The following is an 18,114-nucleotide window of genomic DNA, read 5'->3' as shown; positions in this document are numbered from 1 at the left end:
TTTTTTAGCTATCCTAGTGCTAAAGGACCAGAGGTCATCTTTTACATGCCTGAACTCTATTTGAGTTTGCTATTTGACCAGGGTAACATCATAACACCGAGGTGAAACCAACTCTTTCGTCAAATCTCACACTAAAGGACAGCCAACAGTGCAGCCTTCCTGTCACTCCTTTCCACCTTTTCACCTTGCTGTTATCTGTCTTTTCCAGACCTCCGGTAGAAGACATCCAGACAGTGTTGAGCCCGGTGGTGAGCTGTGGACCTGCAGGAGCCCTGCTGACCAGACCAGTGATCCTCACCATCCACCACTGTGCAGACAACGTCCAGGAAGACTGGCTCATCCAGCTCAAGAACCAGCTGAGCATGGGAGAGTGGGAGGTCAGTTCTGCAGGCAGGCTGCTTGTTTTCCCAACTTCAAAACTTCTTTTTAGTTGTTTTTCTGGCACTTTCAATTTTTATATAACATTTCAGCACTATATAAACTTTCACAAGCCTTTTTGAGGTGTTATAAATGGCACACCTACACAGTTTCTTTCATTATTTCTTGGTCATGAACACAGTGTGAGAGCGGTTTGTGTACTCAAGGCTTGCAGACATGTAGAAGAATACCCTGAATTACACGTACATGATGAGGAAGGGGGAGAGAAATAGGTCCAGCAGTAGAGAAAATGCAGTAAACAGAGAGTGCCTACAGGCTAGTGGAAAAGCAGGGGGTTGAAGACTCCTATCAAAGGCAATTTGTTATGCTCCTGCCATCCTCCTCCTCTCTCATCTCCCTTCTTATGTTTCTATCACTCCTTCTTTTCCATCCTTCTTTTTCCTTTCTCCTGTGTCTCCCAGCATGAGGCCTCTACCTCAGCAATTTACCGAGTGTGTGTGTGAGTGTATGGCAGCAGTTGTACGTGTGAATGCGTGCGCATGTCCTTGTGTGTGGGTGTGGGTGATAAGGCTGTCTTGCAGCATCGCTGTGTCAACAAGGCCCCCGTATGCTGTCTTCTGTTGCTTATCACAGCTCAACACAATGTCTGCGCACAATTAACCATGCATAGGCTTCACTGTGCGCGCGTCTTTGTGTGTGCACGCCTGAGAGACGGAAGGGGTTCCGAGCAAAGTGAATAAAGTCGAGAAAAATGAAAGTGGAATTTCATCAGGATGTGGATTTGTTTTTCTCTTGTTGCAGTAGAACATTCATTTCCCATCAGAAAGTTTCCCCCCCAAAAAAACAGGGAGAGGGAGGTAATTGGATTCCCCTCATATCACTGGGAGCAGCCATGGGTGTGATTACAGTAATAACAGATTTAGGCCATATTGCTTTCCTACCTTTTGGTATTGATTTAGCTCCTCTTTGCAGAAACAGAACTCCACATGAGTTATGGTTCAGATCCCAATTTTTGCACCAGGCATGTATGTAAGACATGTCAATTCCACACTTAGTCGACATGTTTGCTTTCACAAATACAGCTGAACATGCTGTACTTTACAGGGATAGCTGCTTCGCTGAACCCAAGAATCTTCTCTGCACACTATAACTCAGCCTGTAACATACAGCTAACAAAAAGTTATATAATAGCAGCTACAAGATTATTAATGCAAGACTGAAATGACTTTACAGACAAATGTAAGTCAAACACCCTTATGAACTCATCTGCAGCATATTTTTTTAATTTATAAGAGCCTGTTGATGGCTTGAATTGATCAATTTAAGTCATTTCTTTGGTCCCCTTCAAGTATGAGTGTGTATATATATAAATATATTACATATCATCATATATAAATATCACATATCATCATATATAATCATGAATTATATCAAAACGAAAAATTTAGGTTGAAAAATATCATATTTGTGATGTAGAAAATACACTGGGCGAGCCACAAACTCCCTTCTTCTCTTCACCAGTTTTTTGGATATGGCTAAAAACTGCATAATAATTAAAATACATCTACAAATGCTTTTAAAAAAACTCAAACGATGATCAGAGTAGGACTTTATTATGTTGGTCCAGTGGCAGAGCTGGATCATTTTATAAAGGGGGGCAGAAGGCTTTGGAATGGTGACAAGTGAGAACAGCATGTGGAGGCACATGAGAAACACAAACTGATTTATTAATGTTGCTAATATTGAAACAGCAGTTATTTTAGTTGAGAATCTATTACTTTTATTTATGATTTCTTAATCTTTGTCACAAATTATACTGACTCAAAAATCGCAGGAGCGATTGGGGCAAAGCTTTTGGTTGCTCCGCTGTAGCTCCGCCCCTGTGTTGGTCCAATCGTATTTTCTCTACAAACAGAAAACCTGTAAAATTTTTCAGGTAAAAGCTGCTCTGCAATCATGACTGGGCGTGGATAGGTTGGCCAAGTGGAGCCCATATGGTTCAGAGCTCGCTGTATTGAGCTAACGACGTCTGCTGTTCTGAGCTAGCCATCTCCTCTGTAGCGAGCTAGCAAGCTCCGCTGTTGCGATATCCGCTGTATTGAGCTAGCGAGCTCCGCTGTCCACCGAGCAGTTGGCTAGCGTCGTGAGCCAACCCACTGAGTGCCCACTCAAGCAAATGTGGGCAAACATAGGTGGGGCCACCACGGAAACTGTGGACAAACCCATTCGGGTCCCACATTTAAACCACCTGGCCTTACTGGCTGGGTCCATGTGGAAACGTGTACAGCTATCAAAGTTAAGTGCACCTCAACATAAGTTACATACAAGAATATATTATCCTCTCCTGCGTTGACTAGCAAACCGTTCACGGTGAACCTCATTTTTACCCTACATTAGCTCAGATAGGCTTCAGTACTTCCTTAACCCTGCACAGGACATTAGCAGGTATAGAAGATGAGTTATCTGAGGTACCACAATCAAATCTATTCACTTGTCCTGTCTGTACTGTAGTGCATCCTGTGCTTTGCTTTGTATGCACTCAGAGACTGACATCATGGAGGAATGTTTAGTATTCGGTAAAGTAATCCTAACTGAGAGCTCAAGATGCATATTTACTGTTTATCATGACATCAATGATGACAAATCTGCTCCAAAAATGCACTTGTGCGTCGTGTGGATTCAGGATGAGCACCTGGAAATTACACATCACATTCATTTCCCTCCTAGTGGTAATGTGAAACATTGTTAACCTTCCATCAGCTGGCTGTGAATGTCTCTTCTATACGATGTGCGGCATGTACTGAAAGCTATGAAAGGGGGCAGCATCAGTTCAATGAGGATCAACCCTTTGGAAAGATAGCCAGTCCAAACGCTTTATAAAACCTTTGACCTGGTTTTGAATACAGTCGTGAAAGTGTGATACATGCAGAGCAGAGGGAGAGCAATGTTCACTTTTTCAACCTCTGCTCCTAACTAGAGCTTCAGTTTACCTGTAGCTTTCTGCATTTTAATATTTAAAGTGATCCAAATCTCCAGATCGATTATAACCCCATGTGGATCTGCATGTGACTAAAATGTAATTCGGTTGTTGTTAGACTGATTCCACATTTCTAAGTTGCAGAACATTTTTCATCTGCTTTCCTAAAGGAGTTTAAAAATACTGCCTTCTGAAGGTTTCTCAAACTATGATTATGCAAATGAAAATGTCGAGAGGTTTTTATAGGAATCTGATGGATGGAGAGTTTTCTTTGCCAGGAGCAAATGATGATGGAGCGCTGTCCTGAAAGTAGTCCTAAATTAAGTTAGATTTGTTCTCTGCTGAGAAGCAGCGGCCTGCGTGGTTATCCCAACAACAGCGTTTCTGACATTATTATGACAGTTTTACCCACCTATCACAGACCGAGCTTGACTTTCTAAAAAACAGAAATAAAAATATGTGTGCTTTTTTTTGTGTGTGTGTCATCCTAACAGGATGTGGTTGTAGTGGGGGAGGAAAACTTCACCACCCCCTGCTATGTGCAGATGGACTCGGAGGCTTGTCACATTCTGACAGAAACATTGGGGACTTACTGCCTGGTGGGCCAGTCAATTGGCAAAGCAGCTGCAAAGAGGCTCAAACTGGCTGTTTTTGGGCCCGTCTCGTGTACGACTTTGGACTATCACATCAGGGTCTACTGCCTGGATGACACCCAAGATGCACTCAAGGTAAAGTTTGAAACTAAAAGACAACTTTGCCAAGTTTTTAGAATGCTTTAAAAAATAACCTTTAGGTTATTCAGTTTTTATTCTTGTTTCTTTCTTTAAGAGAAGATGTTTTGTAGCAAAAGACTTCCTTGATCATTTGAATTGGAGCTGGAACAGAGAGGAAGTTCTGGGGTCATAAACTGTAGCCTCTTCACCTCCAGACTTCTGGAAATGTGCTCAGAGGCTGTAAACAAAACAGGGTCACGCCGCGTCAACAGGGAAAAGCACTAAATCAATTCCAAGCACATATTCAGATACGGGAGCGTAACTGCGGCAATTTAGGTGGAAAGTCAAGTGTCAAAGTGACACGCAGCCCTGCACAATCACAAACACATCAGCAAACACATTTTAGCCATTCGAGCTAACCATCGCAGCGGAGTGAGCGGGCGGCGGCTCAGGGGTCAGCTTCCTGTGATGGGGACTTCGTTGTGTGGGGTTTCTGAACTTTTGAAGTTTCATAGAAGCCGGCATCACTCATCTGCAGCAGCTTTCATCCATAATGTGAATATATATCACAGTGAAATGAGAGGGAGTGGAAAAACATAAAAGCTACAAAATAATTAACAAATAAATATCATAATTTGAGGTTGTCGATATGATTCATAGTTGATCCCGATGTACAGAATATTTTTTTAAAATCAATCCATAACATATTTCGCCAAAAATTCAATCAGATAAATACCTGCTACTGAGCAAGTATAGGTGAAGTTTTCCAGATTTCTTGTACTTCTTGCAAGAAATTCAAATATAAATTAAATATGTGTACAAACAAGTAAATAAGAATAAATGACAAATCCATTCACATTTTAGTTTCATAAAAATGTTGTTTTTCCTCATCAAAATAACACAAATGGAACAATATTAGAACATGATACCACTTTGAATAGTCACACATCTTTGCAAAATTCAAAGTGTTTCCACACACTGGACTGTTATGATGGTTGATCATTTTTTTGCTCCCATCACACGTATGTTGTCTGCTTTGATGGTCATTTTTACGTTATAGTAAAATAACTACCACATTTTTTTTCCAAATTTTAATTGTTTATTTTAGACATTTTACAATGATAAAAGTTTTTTTGATTAAATTTATAATTTACGTCAAACTGATCAATCAGATTGGATTGTGTGACTATAAATCAATTAAAGTTGGTTAATTGTTACGCCTTTAATTTTTTTTGATAATTTTAACAGGTTAAGCCCTTTATAAAGTCCCCCTTCAATGAAAATCATGTTTTTTGAGTTCTTAACATGCATGTGTGGGATTTTGGTTAAAAACTTCATAATCATAATTAAAACACTACTGGGAACGTTTTATAAAATAAAACAAAAATTCATGGGGAGAATTTTTTTCCTCCTGAGGCAGAGAAAATCTGTCCCCACAGTACTGCAAACAGCTGAAACAAGTTCAGCAAAGCGCCCTGAAGGGTCGGCTGTCTCTCCCCTCAAAGCTAAAACGGCGAGCATTACTTCAACATTTCAAAACTTGTTTCCAACTGTTGAAATCTGAGACACAAGGTTACAACAGAAACTCCTGAAATGTTCTTTTTCTGGTGAAACATTTTGTAATTCAATAATTCTGTAAGGCAACAAAACAACAGCAATGACAGGAGATAGATGAGGGATCGATGTTTCTCCATATAACCCTGTTATTAACTCAATTGTTGTAAGGTTAACTTATCATTTGTTTGGTATTTTTAAGCACCTCGAAGCATCGAAACTTTAAAAGATGATGGAAACTGTTTAGATACACTTAAACATCAAGGACTACTTCCACTTCTCTTCCTTTAAGTTGCAGATTTGAAGTGTTTTTAACATTGGAACTTGACATTTCCCTTTCAAAGCTTTTCTTAGATCCAGGGAACAAACAGTGCGATGATATCCTGACAGAAACTTAGATATGAATAAAGTATTTTTCTGTCTGGAGTTATACAATAGCACTCTCCGGTTGCTGCTTAGACATGAAAAATAAATGACACCCATCAAAGTTTTTTGTCTGTATCTGGGCTTGTGTGTAGGAGGTTCTTCAGATGGAGACCCAAATGGGAGGGAAGCTTCTGGACGAGCCAAAGACTCTGAACTTCAAAGACAGCACTCACAATCTGAGACTGTCTATTCACGACGTACCACACATGCAGTGGAAGAGCAAACTTATTGCAAAGTACCAGGTGAGCTTAGAGACAGACAGTTCCTTAGCACAGGGGTGCCCATACTACGGCCCGCGGCCCTCCTCCACATTTGTCCCGGCCCCCCAAACACTATCATGGACGCATATTTTATTTTATTTTATTTTTTTGTCAATCTGGTCAAACAAGACCCGCATAGAACGTAACTTTTTATGGCTATTTATTGGTTTAATTGTGAGAATGCTGTCTAGCATTCACACTAAAGTGATTCTTTTTTTCTTTATTCCCTTACTATTACTATTATTTTTCCTCCGTACATTTTTTGGATGTCCGTAGCTCTTCGGCTCTTTCATCTAGTTCATTCAGCTATTAAAATATTCAGCTCTTTTAATGCTTGCTAAGAATTTCTAGGCAAATTTCTTGGGGTTTAGCTGATTTTTCAGCAACATGCTAGCTGTTTAAGTTAAATTAGACATTTCTCCAGGTTTTTTAGGCTAATTTGGAGTTTAGCTAATATTTTAGATTTATGCTAGCTGTTTTGGCTAAATTAGAAATTGTTCCAGTTTGGTTTTTTTTGGCTAATTTGGAGTTTAGCTAATATTTTAGCTTTATGCTAGCTGTCTGGCTAAATTAGACATGTTTCCAGTTTTCAGGCTAATTTGGTATTTAGTTCATATTTAATCTACATGCTAGCTGTTTTGGCTAATTTAGATTTTTTTTGTGTTTTTTTAAGGGTAATTTGGCACTTCGCTAATATTTTAGCTAGCTATCAGCTTCGGCGTTTTCAGCTTCAGCTTTTTTAGCTATCAATTTAAGCATCTTCAGCTATCAGCTCTTTCATCTATTTAGTTCATTCAGCTATTAAAATATTCAGCTCTTTCAATCCTTGCTAAGAATTTCTGGGCGGATTTCTTGGGGTTTAGTTGATTTTTCAGCAACATGCTAGCTGTTTAAGTTAAATTAGAGATTTCTCCGGGTTTTTTAGGCTAATTTGGAGTTTAGCTAATATTTTAGCTTTATGCTAGCTGTTTGGCTAAATTAGACATTTTTCCAGTTTTCGGGCTAATTTGGCACTTAGTTCATATTTAATCTACATGCTAGCTGTTTTGGCTAATTTATAATTTTTTGTTGTTTTTGTTTTTTTAAGGGGATTTTTTTTTACTTCGCTATTATTTTAGCTAGCTATCAGCTTCAGCTTTTTCAGCTTTAGCTTTTTTAGCTATCACTTTAAGCATCTTCAGCTATCAGCTCTTTCGTCTATTTAGTTCATTCAGCTATTAAAATATTCAGCTCTTTCAATCCTTGCTAAGAATTTCTAGGCGAATTTATTGGGGGTTAGCTGATTTTTCAGCAACATGCTAGCTGTTTAAGCTAAATTAGACATTTCTCCGGGGTTTTTTTTAGGCTAATTTGGAGTTTAGCTAATATTTTAGCTTTATGCTAGCTGTTTTGGCTAAATTAGACATTTTTCCAGTTTTCAGGCTAATTTGGAATTTAGTTCATATTTGAGCTACATGCTAGCTGTTTTGGCTAATTTAGAAATCTTTGAGTTTTTTTAAGCGTTTTCAGTTTCAGCTTTTTTAGCTATCAGTTTAAGCATCTTCAGCTATCAGCACTAGCATCTTTAGCAGCCACATTTAGCTTCCAGCATTCACACTAGCATTATTGCAGGTAATGCTATATATCTAGTTTTTACATTTTTTTGTGTAATTTCTGTCTGTGAAGTTTACAGAAAATAATTATTTAAAATTTGGCTGTGTGTGGCTTTCTGGAAAAACATAAATGTTTATGTATAGGCAGTGATTATTAGACTTTTTCTGTACTAGCCGACCCCGGCTCCACATTAGAGAAGAATACTGTTGAGTTTGGGGAGCTCTGCCTCAGCGGTTTAGCAGAACGCCTTATTTGATGCATGTTTTTGCATTTCTAGGAGATTCCATTCCACCAGGTATGGAGCGGAAGCCAGCGGAGTCTTCACTGCACCTTCACCCTGGAGAGACTGACAGCAGCCACCATGGAGCTCAGCTGTAAACTGTGTGTGCGGCAGGTGGAGGGAGAAGGACAAATCTTTCAGCTCAGCAACACACTGGAGGAGGTTAGTCAGTGGAAACACAGCAATCCTGACACCGAAACCATACTGACTGAGCGCGAAAAGAAAAGTTGAAGGAGAAATATTCATGTCCCACAGGTTCTGAGTCGACTGGAACAAAAGAAAATCCTTCATACCTGTGTGTGACTTCACACCGAGGACGGGGGAATTCTTTCAAACTCGCAGCTTGTCTTTTCTTCTGCCGAAGGTCCAAAGTCACCAGGCTTTGCTTGCGGTGACAGTCGGGGTTTCTGTTATGGTTCTGTGACTCTGTTCAATCATTCATGCAACAGTTAAAGGTCACACAACACAGGAGGAATAACTTGTCTTTGATTTTTTTGTAGAGCATTGTTACAGCAAAGTCACACGCACACACGAATGTGTGTGCGTGTGACTTTGCTGTAACAATGCTCAGCACACGTGTGAGCGACGGACCAATTGTAAAAATTCCCTTTTATTGTTTTGTATTTACATCAATACATTTAAATGCATTAGCTAAATAAGCTAAACTGATGAATCATTGTTAAATAATCAAACAGGGTTCTTAAAAAGCTTTAAAAAAATCTTAAATTTTGACATCTCAGCCTTAAAATTGTTGCAGTTTGAAACGTCTCCGTTTTACATGTCTTGTCCAAAATGTAATTTTTCAGTCATTATTATTTTAATTAAATAATGTAAATAAAACCGATCATTATGCACCGATACGCTGAATGCCGACCACCAGTTTAAAAAAAAAAAAAAAACAAAGAAGTATAGACCACAAACAGATAAGACGCGTCACTTTTGGTCATAAAATGGGAATACTGTAACTGAATGAAATGGGAAATATTTAATAAAATTTGAAATGAAAATTCTTTGGAGCTGCAGATCATTATGTGGAACTTACATGGTTTGACCAATCACAAAATTCAACTGTAATACCTCAATTCAACCTTTAGGGGGCAGCACACAGACCGTTTTTGACTATATTTTCAAGAATCAAACAAGTTTATTTTAATTTATTTAAAATTTGGCAAAGACGGCACTTTTAAAGCCCCAATTATAAAGGTCAAAAGCCAAAAAAAGTTGATTTAGGGTTTGGTTACCCTTTAATGTTGTTTACTGATACTTCATAGGCTGTAGTTGCGCAACTTAACCCTTATATTGTGTTTGGGTCAAAATGTACCCATTTTCAAGTGTTAAAATGGGGAAGATGTGTGTCGCGTTCAAGAACACGCTAAGCAGACATTCCTGAATGCTCTCTTAGCATACGGTGTTCACACTGGTCTGTAGTTACCTGATACTAGCGCATATACTCGTATTTAGAGTGTGAAGTGCTGAAGCAGTGCAAATCTTGTGAATCTTACTCCAAGCGTTTTCCTTCACAGCTCTATTCCAATATATTAAAGTTTTGCTGTCATATAGTTGCGGCCAGGCACAAACCTCAAATTTTCATTTCTCCAGTACGCGGAATGTAAAGCAGGTTTATTATATTTCAGCAATGTGAGTGTCTCTTTGCATCAATCATTCAGTCTCCAGTCACATCCTTCTCTGGAAAGGGGCTAAGTAGATGCAGTAAATGGTAATCATTCACATCAACAGTGGCAGTTGTTGTTTCCCTCTGACAGGCCACATTCATTAGTCTGCAGCCTCCTTTCAGCTCAGGAGTGGCAGGTTAATGGGATGAAGGTTTAGAAAGAGATGGGGATCGACAGAGAGAGGCGAGAGTGAGCTCGCAGCGCGTTAGCCCTGCTTGTTTCACTCGTGTTTTAATTTGGAGAGGAAAGTGTAATCGGTGACACTGAAAACGACAAGGAGAGGCGGAGAAACAGCATTTTTATTTACTTTTATTCTGACCATAATTGTTATTCTTTGAATTTTTTTTATCTTTCTAGGAGCTCCAGTGCATAGACACGTCCCTGATGGACCCAGCCAGCAACATCACTACCTTGATGGGGCCTAACGCCTTCCGTATTCCGTTATCCATCAGACAGAAGTTGTGTGGAAGTCTGGATGCGCCGCAGACCAGAGGGAACGACTGGAGGATGCTCGCTCACAAACTCCATCTTGACAGGTAGCGTTTGGATTGCTTCACTTTTTTATTTGTTTTTATGCTCCCCTTTAGATATTTTATGTAGTTAAAATTAAATTGTTTGAAAGGCTCATTAAGCAGGATCAGACAGTGTGTACTTAGATGTGCCTCTGATGATAAAATCACAGCTCCGAAATAAAATCTAAAAAAAATAAAAAATAAAAGAACGAAGCCTCACTCATCCCTGTAGTCCCACTTTGTCTCCGCTGGGCTCAAATGAACAATAGCACAAGCAAAAATCAATTTGACATAATTTCATGAACAATTAATCTCCTTATTTGTGGGAATCCTTTGCTGCAGACGCACGAAAAATAAATCTGTTTACTCAATTTGCACACATTTCAGCATCATGAACGTAAATCCCTGCAGAGTCCCTGCAGAGAAAATGAAATATCGCTGCTATGATAACAAAATAAGAGTGCGTTTTCTGTCTGAATTGTGGGCACCACTGATAGTTCTGCTTTACACAGATAATTCCTGAATGAATCACTTTAAAAGCAGCCTCCCCAACCAGAGCCAGAACACTCAAAAGCCCTAAAATCTTTCATTCAAATATTGTTTATTTCCAGGTTACTAATAAAAGATACACTTCATAACTCCAATAAAAGGAAATGATCTAACAAGCATATATTTCCTTTCTACTCCTGTAATTGATACTTCACAGATGTTTGGCTCTAGCGTCAGGCATGCTTGGATTTAACAGCCATCTCTCTTCACATAACTTTTTTTATATGATCTTATTCATATACAGTCAGCTGAACTGCACTGGCAGCGCTCTAATAAACAGGGGAAGTTTCTTAGGTTTATCACTGTTGCTAAGTTACCCTGACATTTGGATAAGTCCTAATCACAAACTGAAGACAGATCAAAAAAAAAAAAAAGTACTGATAGGAATGAAGTTAGCTTTATGTTGTGAACCAGGAAAATGTGAAGGAGGATCAAGTCTGTAGGAGTGATGATACATACTTTTCCTTCTATTTAAGCAGCAACACAGTGTGCCTACAGTACAATCATGGGATTTTCAGAAGAACACAAAGTCTCACTTTTCTCCTCTTGGGACTTTTATCTGATGGATTTTGCATTTCAAAGTGACGTTTGTCAGAGACGACTCAGACTCCAACTTTTCCTCTGCAATCATTGCGGTCTCGACTTTTGACAGCCGCAGCAGCTCCCTGCTGAATAGGTGACAGATATTTCTGATTTAATCATAATTTAAGTCTACTTTCTCCTCGTTTGTTTTAGAGGGTTGTTCGTATGCTTGCTAAGTCCTGCTTTGGGATGTGGTTGGACAAGTCTCATTGTTCTAACCCTTTAACGCCAAACGTATCATATTTGATACATTAGTTTGTAGTGCTGCCACAAACGATTATTTTAATAGTCGACAAATAACCGATTATTTTTTCTGATTAGTCGACTAATCGGGTCATGCACAAACTGGATGTAAAGCACACATCTTAACCATCAAACTGCCAGTGTGAATGCTGTAAGCTAAATTTAGATGATGGTGCTGATAGCTGAAGATGCTGAAGTTAATAGCCAGCTAAAATATTAGTTAAATGCAAAATTAGCCTAAAAAAATAAAGAAAATCCCAAGTTAGCTAAACTCCAAATTAGCCACCAAAAAAAAGAAAACAGAAAAATCCTAAATTAGCCAACATAGCTGGCATGTAGCTGTAATATTAGCCAAACTCCAAATTAGTCAAAAAACTAAAACAATTCTAAATTTGCCAAAATAGCTAGCATGTAGCTTAAATATTAGGCAAACTCCAAATTAGCCTAAAAAAACTGAAAAATCCTAAATTAGCCAAAAAACTTAGCATGTACCTGAAATATTAGCTAAACTCCAAATTAGCCCCCCAAAGGAAAGAAAAAAAATCCTAAATTAGCCAAAAATCTAGCATGTAACTGAAATATTAGCTAAACTCGAAATTAGCCCAAAAAAAGAACTGAAATAAATCCTAATTTAGCCAATATAGCTAGCATGTAAGCTAAACGCCAAAATAGTCTAAAAAACCTTAATAAATGGCAAAATAGTCCAAAAAGCTAGCAGAAGCCCATTATAACTTTCAACTTTACTACACTCTGACTCCATATAATATAAAATAACAACTAATCGACTATTAAACTAGTCGTTGACTATTTTAATAGTCGATTAGTCGTCAATTAGTCGACTAATCGTGGCGACCCTATTAGTTTGTTAGCCCCCCACAAAGTAGTGGGATAGTTTTTTTTTTTTTCAAAGAAAACCTGACATACTATTAGATACATGCAGTGTACAGTTAATCCTGCAGGGGGCAGTAATTCACTCAATATAGGGCCTTCAAGTGACACTACAAGGCTGACATGTTTCATGAGTTGGACATTGTTAAAGAAGAACATGCTACATTTAAAAAAGCTTCAGTAAGAAAAATACTATAATTTATACTGAAACATAAAAAGGGGCACTCACTGGGTTGATGCAATTGCAAATAATAATAATAATAATAATAAAATAAATTGTTTTGGTTAAAGTCCCCCTCTGATAAAAATCATGTTTTTTTTAGTTTTAAACATGTATGTGTGGCATTTATTTTATTAAAGAGAGCAAATAATTTTGTTTTTGCATTTCTGAGTATTTCTCCTTTTAAATCCCTGTCAATCAAACTGTTGCAGGCAGCTCAGCTCCAAAAGCCACGCCCCCTTTTGCAAACAGGAGACATCAGATAAACAGAAAAAATGGCTTTTTAAGACATTTTCGGTTGTGGGATTTTGGTTAAAAACTTAATTATCATAATGAAAAACACTGTTTTTTAAATTAAACAAAATGTCACTGGGGAACTCTAAACCATGTTGAAAATTGCGTTTCAAATTTGACACAGCAGGTATGTAAAGCAGATCCTATAGTCCTAAACCATTAAGTGATGTAATGAAGACACAGTTACAAGACAGTCAAATCCGTCTAACTCAATGAAAATAATAGTTAAATCAGTAACTGAGAGGTTTTAAAGTTTTGCAAATGGAACATTTTCTCTTCCTTCATATTTTAAATGAAAAAACATGTTGGAGGACAGCTCTTTGATAAAGGGAAAATGAGTTAACGTGATGATAAACCAGGCCGACCTTTCTCAAATCTCCACCTACATAAAATACTTTTGTTAAGGATTAATGTAAGTTACCAAACTGACCTGGAGGTCTTGTGCTTCAGCTTTAGAAACACGTGGAAGTTCATAGCTGTCCCTGAAAAACCCTCCGAGTAACCTGGACAGATTCATATATAATTTATAAGTGTTGCAGAGTCCTCTAAAAAATATAGACGTGAAATATTCAAGAGCAGTTCTTTGGCTGTGCTATCCATTCCTCCTAACATGTTCAGCTGGAACAGTTTTGGTGAATGAAAAGTTTCTGTTCTCCTTATAAAATCAACCTTGTAAAGTTACTTACCACTTTCTAAGTGATTTGTCCCTACAGCTTAAGGAGTTGAGGTGAACCTTACGTCCACTGTGCTGCTCAGACCACAAAAACATGCTCCTTAAAAAATGAACCGCCATTCAAAAAGCAGTGTTCAAAACAAAGATATAATCTATTTAATACTAATTACAAACCATCTTACTTTAAGTTCACATACATTTAAATATTAAACATTTTTTACATTTTAGACTTTAATTTAAACTCAATTAACATCTAAAATTTGATAATGTGCAATAGTAAAAGATTAATTCTTTACAAATATTAAGTTTTCCATCACAATAGTAGATTAGAGGACAGTACAGTGTTGTTCCTCTTTTTAAAAACACACATTTTTGCAAAAAAATGTGTGTATTCTAAAAACACTGCAATGGAGCAATAGGGTCAGTTTACAAAAATAGATAAATAAATTGTGACGAGAACACTTTCTCAATAAAAAGTTGCACCATCACTTTTGCCGGGTAACTTTTATCCGATATAATATAATGAAATGTATTTGTCATACAAATAGATCAAAGTATGAAAACGGATGATAAAATGAAGTATTTATTTTTTTATTTCAACTGTGGTTTATGTAACAAAATGGGAAATAAAAAAGTATAAGAGAATCCTAAAAACATGCTTGAAAATCACAGAAAAATTAGGAATCTGAGAAGAAAAAAATTCCTAAAGAAATAACTATTATACTGGAGACTTGGCCTTTGGTCCACCTATTCCTGGGACGTGTGAGACTTTACCCAGAGACCTATGACACTCAAAATGCAACATATTGAAAATCATGTATATACTTGTGCTTGGATGAAAATCATGATTGCGATAGTGCTTTAAATCTCCTAATATTGCTTTTTCTTTTTTTTTTGTGGCCCTAATACTCTGTCGTTAAACATAGCTCTTCATTAAAAAAATGTTCACTTTGATCGACCTGCGGTTCATTTAGTAACAATTAGTTTTCTTCTTTTAAGGTGGCACCGTTAGTTTGTCACCATTATTTCTCAATGTGCATTTAAGGCAGAGAAATGGAGCCACCTTAGAATGTAAACGCCCATTTTAAAACTTCCCACATTACAAATATTCCAAAAAGTGTATTTGTCTATTTTCTAATCAAATAACCAAATTATAAGACAATGTTTCTGAAATATAATATTTTTTTCATTTCTTCTTTTTTGTGCTTTTAGAAGAGAAAACAAGTTTCATTAAAAAAATCAATGAAGTGTTCCCTGATTTGACATAGTACTTCTTTTATTTAGTGTAATAATTCTTAACTTAAATTTGACAAGAGTTTGACTTTTTGCTGGGAAACTTTAAACAAAAAGTATTAAATCTTCTTGCATGAAGAATTACGAAATGAATAAATAAATATAAAGAATCCACAACAACAAGCTGTTCTTTCTGCTTCTTGTCCTCCAGGTACCTGAACTACTTTGCCACCAAGTCCAGTCCGACAGGTGTGATCCTGGATCTCTGGGAGGCCCAACACTTCCCCGACGGCGACCTAAACGAACTGGCCGCCGTGCTGGAAGAAATGGGTCGCCATGACAGCAGCCTCGCCTCCATGACATGTGAACACTGATGAGGCAGCTAAGATGACGACAGAACTCTGGAGATAATTACTCGTGAATTCTCTATGGTTGGTCCTGCTGCTACTGCGATGAAACAATTATACGGGAGCAAAAGATAAGCCGTCGCCATGGTGATTGAGCAGCGCTTAAAGAAAAGGGGGAATCAAACCGACATGGCAACAGAAGGAAGGAAGGAGAGATGCTTAAGCCGGAGCCAGAGCTCCACGCGCATCTTCTGCGCACAAGATGTCGACCCCAGGAGAGATAATTCAACATATCAGGAAAACATCAACACACCAAGAAAAACACAAATATGTCTGTACTCAGCAGGTATTTTCTTACTTCAGATAAGAAAGGATGGAAAAAACAGATTTTGTGGAAAAAAAAAGAAAAGGGTAAATAAGAAAGTGAATTAGTATGGAGGAATCAGAAGAAGTTCGACTGAGGATAAATGCACAGCGAAGCTGATTCTTCAGAAAGATGAAAGTAAACGAAGAAAGGATTAACTAATTATGAAGGAATCAGAAAAGCATAAAGCGATGGAATCAGCAGCAGGTGATCATCTGGATGCAAATGAGATAATGGTTGGGCGGCTACAGGAGGGGCTCTTCTGTTGAGCCCCAGCTGCATTTGTAAGTCCAGAGCGTGCAGTCTGCACACGTTAAAAGAAAAAAAAAGGTATTTTATACTAATTTGGGTGTAATATCTTCTCGTAACCAAATTCCAGAGAGATGCAAGTGAAAAGATTGTAGACGTGGACGCTTTTGAAGTTAATCAGATAAACGAAGTAACACTTTTTTAGCTTCTTACAGATGGATCTGCAGGGCAGAATACCAAAACCAACAAGAAAAAAAGTAAAATTTCAACTAAACAATCCTCATTTGAGAGCATAATCAAGCATTATCATGTGTCTGTAGTGAGTGGATTTTTATTATTTTATCCCATATAAAGAGTGTTTCTGCTGCCTATCATGGAGGATGTTTTTGATTTTTTTAACCAACTTTATGTCATAAATTAATCGATCTTCTCTCATTACAATTTTACAGAACCCATTCTTGTGTCTCGACTGTGTAAATACATGATTATATGTCGGATTCATTTTTTCATATCAGTTTGTTTTTGTTCTTTTTGTGACAGTTTTCCGCAGATTTTCTCGTCTCGCAACTAACATTCCAGCAAGTATCTGTTGAAAAAAAATAAGAGCTTAAGATCAACTAAAGTGGCCTATGTAAAATAATGTGTAATATACGTGTAATTTCCAAAAACAACAACCTGGCTTTGAAAGTTTTGCCTTGACTCGGGTCAACAGTGTGTCGTTTTTAAAGGTGCAGCGCAAGCTCGCCGTTAAAAAAAAAAACAGCTTTATTTTGAAAGGGGTTTGGAAAATCCGATGTTCTTTGACTTCAGATAAAGATTCAAAAACAGGATTTTTTTTTTTTTTTTTTGTGAAGTTTGGAGAGACGCCATATGTAACTGAACATCAGGTATGCAGAGGAGATTCCAAGGAGGATGTTGCTAAAGAAGTTGAAGAGGAGGACAAAAGGTGCGGTCATCATCCCGACATGACAGCTTTCACCTTGTAGCCGTCCACAGAGGGGGGAAAACCTTCAGACAGTGATTTCTCACATATTGATTTTGCTTGCCTTGTTCAGTCGGTGAGAAATGTGCAAAAACAAGATGCCCCCCCCTCTTTCTGTTTGGCTGTAAAACAAAAAACCAACACTTCAGATCGGGATTTTGGACGGAACAAATCCAAATGTGTGATTTTTTTATACTGAGGAAGTGAAAGATGGGCTACCAGTGTTTATATTCTTTAATTTGCTGTAGCTTTTCAACTGTTAACACGATAATTACAGCAGATTCTGCTGTAATTATCGTGTTAATGCCTAAAAAATTACATTACATTAAAGATTTTTTCTTTAAGGATTAAAAGTAAGAGTTGCAGAAGTGGATCGTATGATCCTCCACCATTTGAACATGTAGAAAGTAGTGTTACGATATCAAAGACAGTGTGTACAAAGTATTTTCTATTCAAATATGTACAGTTGTGTACTGTTGACTATGTTTGACAAATTTCAGATTATAAAAAAGAAGAAAAAAAATTGCAGAAGAGTTAGAAAATAGTTTGTATGTTTCAAGTTTTCTTTCCTGTTTTGTAAAAGCAGTGTCTACTATGCAAACTTGGCATTGGTTATTATGATAGGAGTCTATACCTAGAGCTGTCCTTGTAAGTGCATTTTGATTTGAAGACCAGTTGGTTTGGTTCTGTTAGTGTGAGATAGTGACGGTCCGTTCTTAGCTAAATCTGGCACGCTTCAAGAGTCCTGTTCGGTCTTGCTGACTGCTTGCCTCTCTATCTCCTCTAATAGTTTTCTGTACAAAGTGTAAGAAAGAATTTTTAAGACAATTAATAAATTATATTTATAAGCAATGCTAATAATACGATGTGTATTTGGTGGATTTTTTTTTTCCTATATGTGTGTCACAAATTTAGGTACCATACTTAAGGTATGAAAGAAGTTTGTTATTTTTGTAATTTTTTTTTTTTTATACTTTTTAAACTTTAAATAGTTGTTTTAATCACCATCACTTAGATCAGTAACAAAGAGTGTGAATTAAATGAAATAATTAAATATAAGTCAAAGAAATGACAGATTCTTCAGTTTATGTACAGGTATTTATGTTTTACTTAGTCATGTATGT

General features: G+C 37.4%; 1 protein-coding gene across 1 annotated transcript; it reads left to right on the top strand.

The window, feature by feature from the left end:
- Window positions 1–208: 208 nt before the first annotated feature.
- LOC118599138 (netrin receptor UNC5C-like) lies at window positions 209–17,851 on the top strand (the record flags this gene model as incomplete). Its single annotated transcript, XM_036213510.1, is given in 6 exon segments — window positions 209–377; window positions 3,850–4,083; window positions 6,141–6,290; window positions 8,179–8,343; window positions 10,212–10,390; window positions 15,260–17,851. Coding segments are annotated over 6 exon segments (1,060 nt in total), but the record flags the coding sequence as incomplete, so codon positions are not given.
- Between the last annotated feature and the right edge of the window lie 263 nt (window positions 17,852–18,114).

This window comes from Oryzias melastigma, linkage group LG9 (assembly GCF_002922805.2).
Source record: "Oryzias melastigma strain HK-1 linkage group LG9, ASM292280v2, whole genome shotgun sequence".
Lineage (NCBI taxonomy): Eukaryota > Metazoa > Chordata > Actinopteri > Beloniformes > Adrianichthyidae > Oryzias > Oryzias melastigma.
The sequence above is the reverse complement of the archived record's forward strand: the minus strand, read 5'-3'. Positions and strand labels throughout refer to the sequence as shown.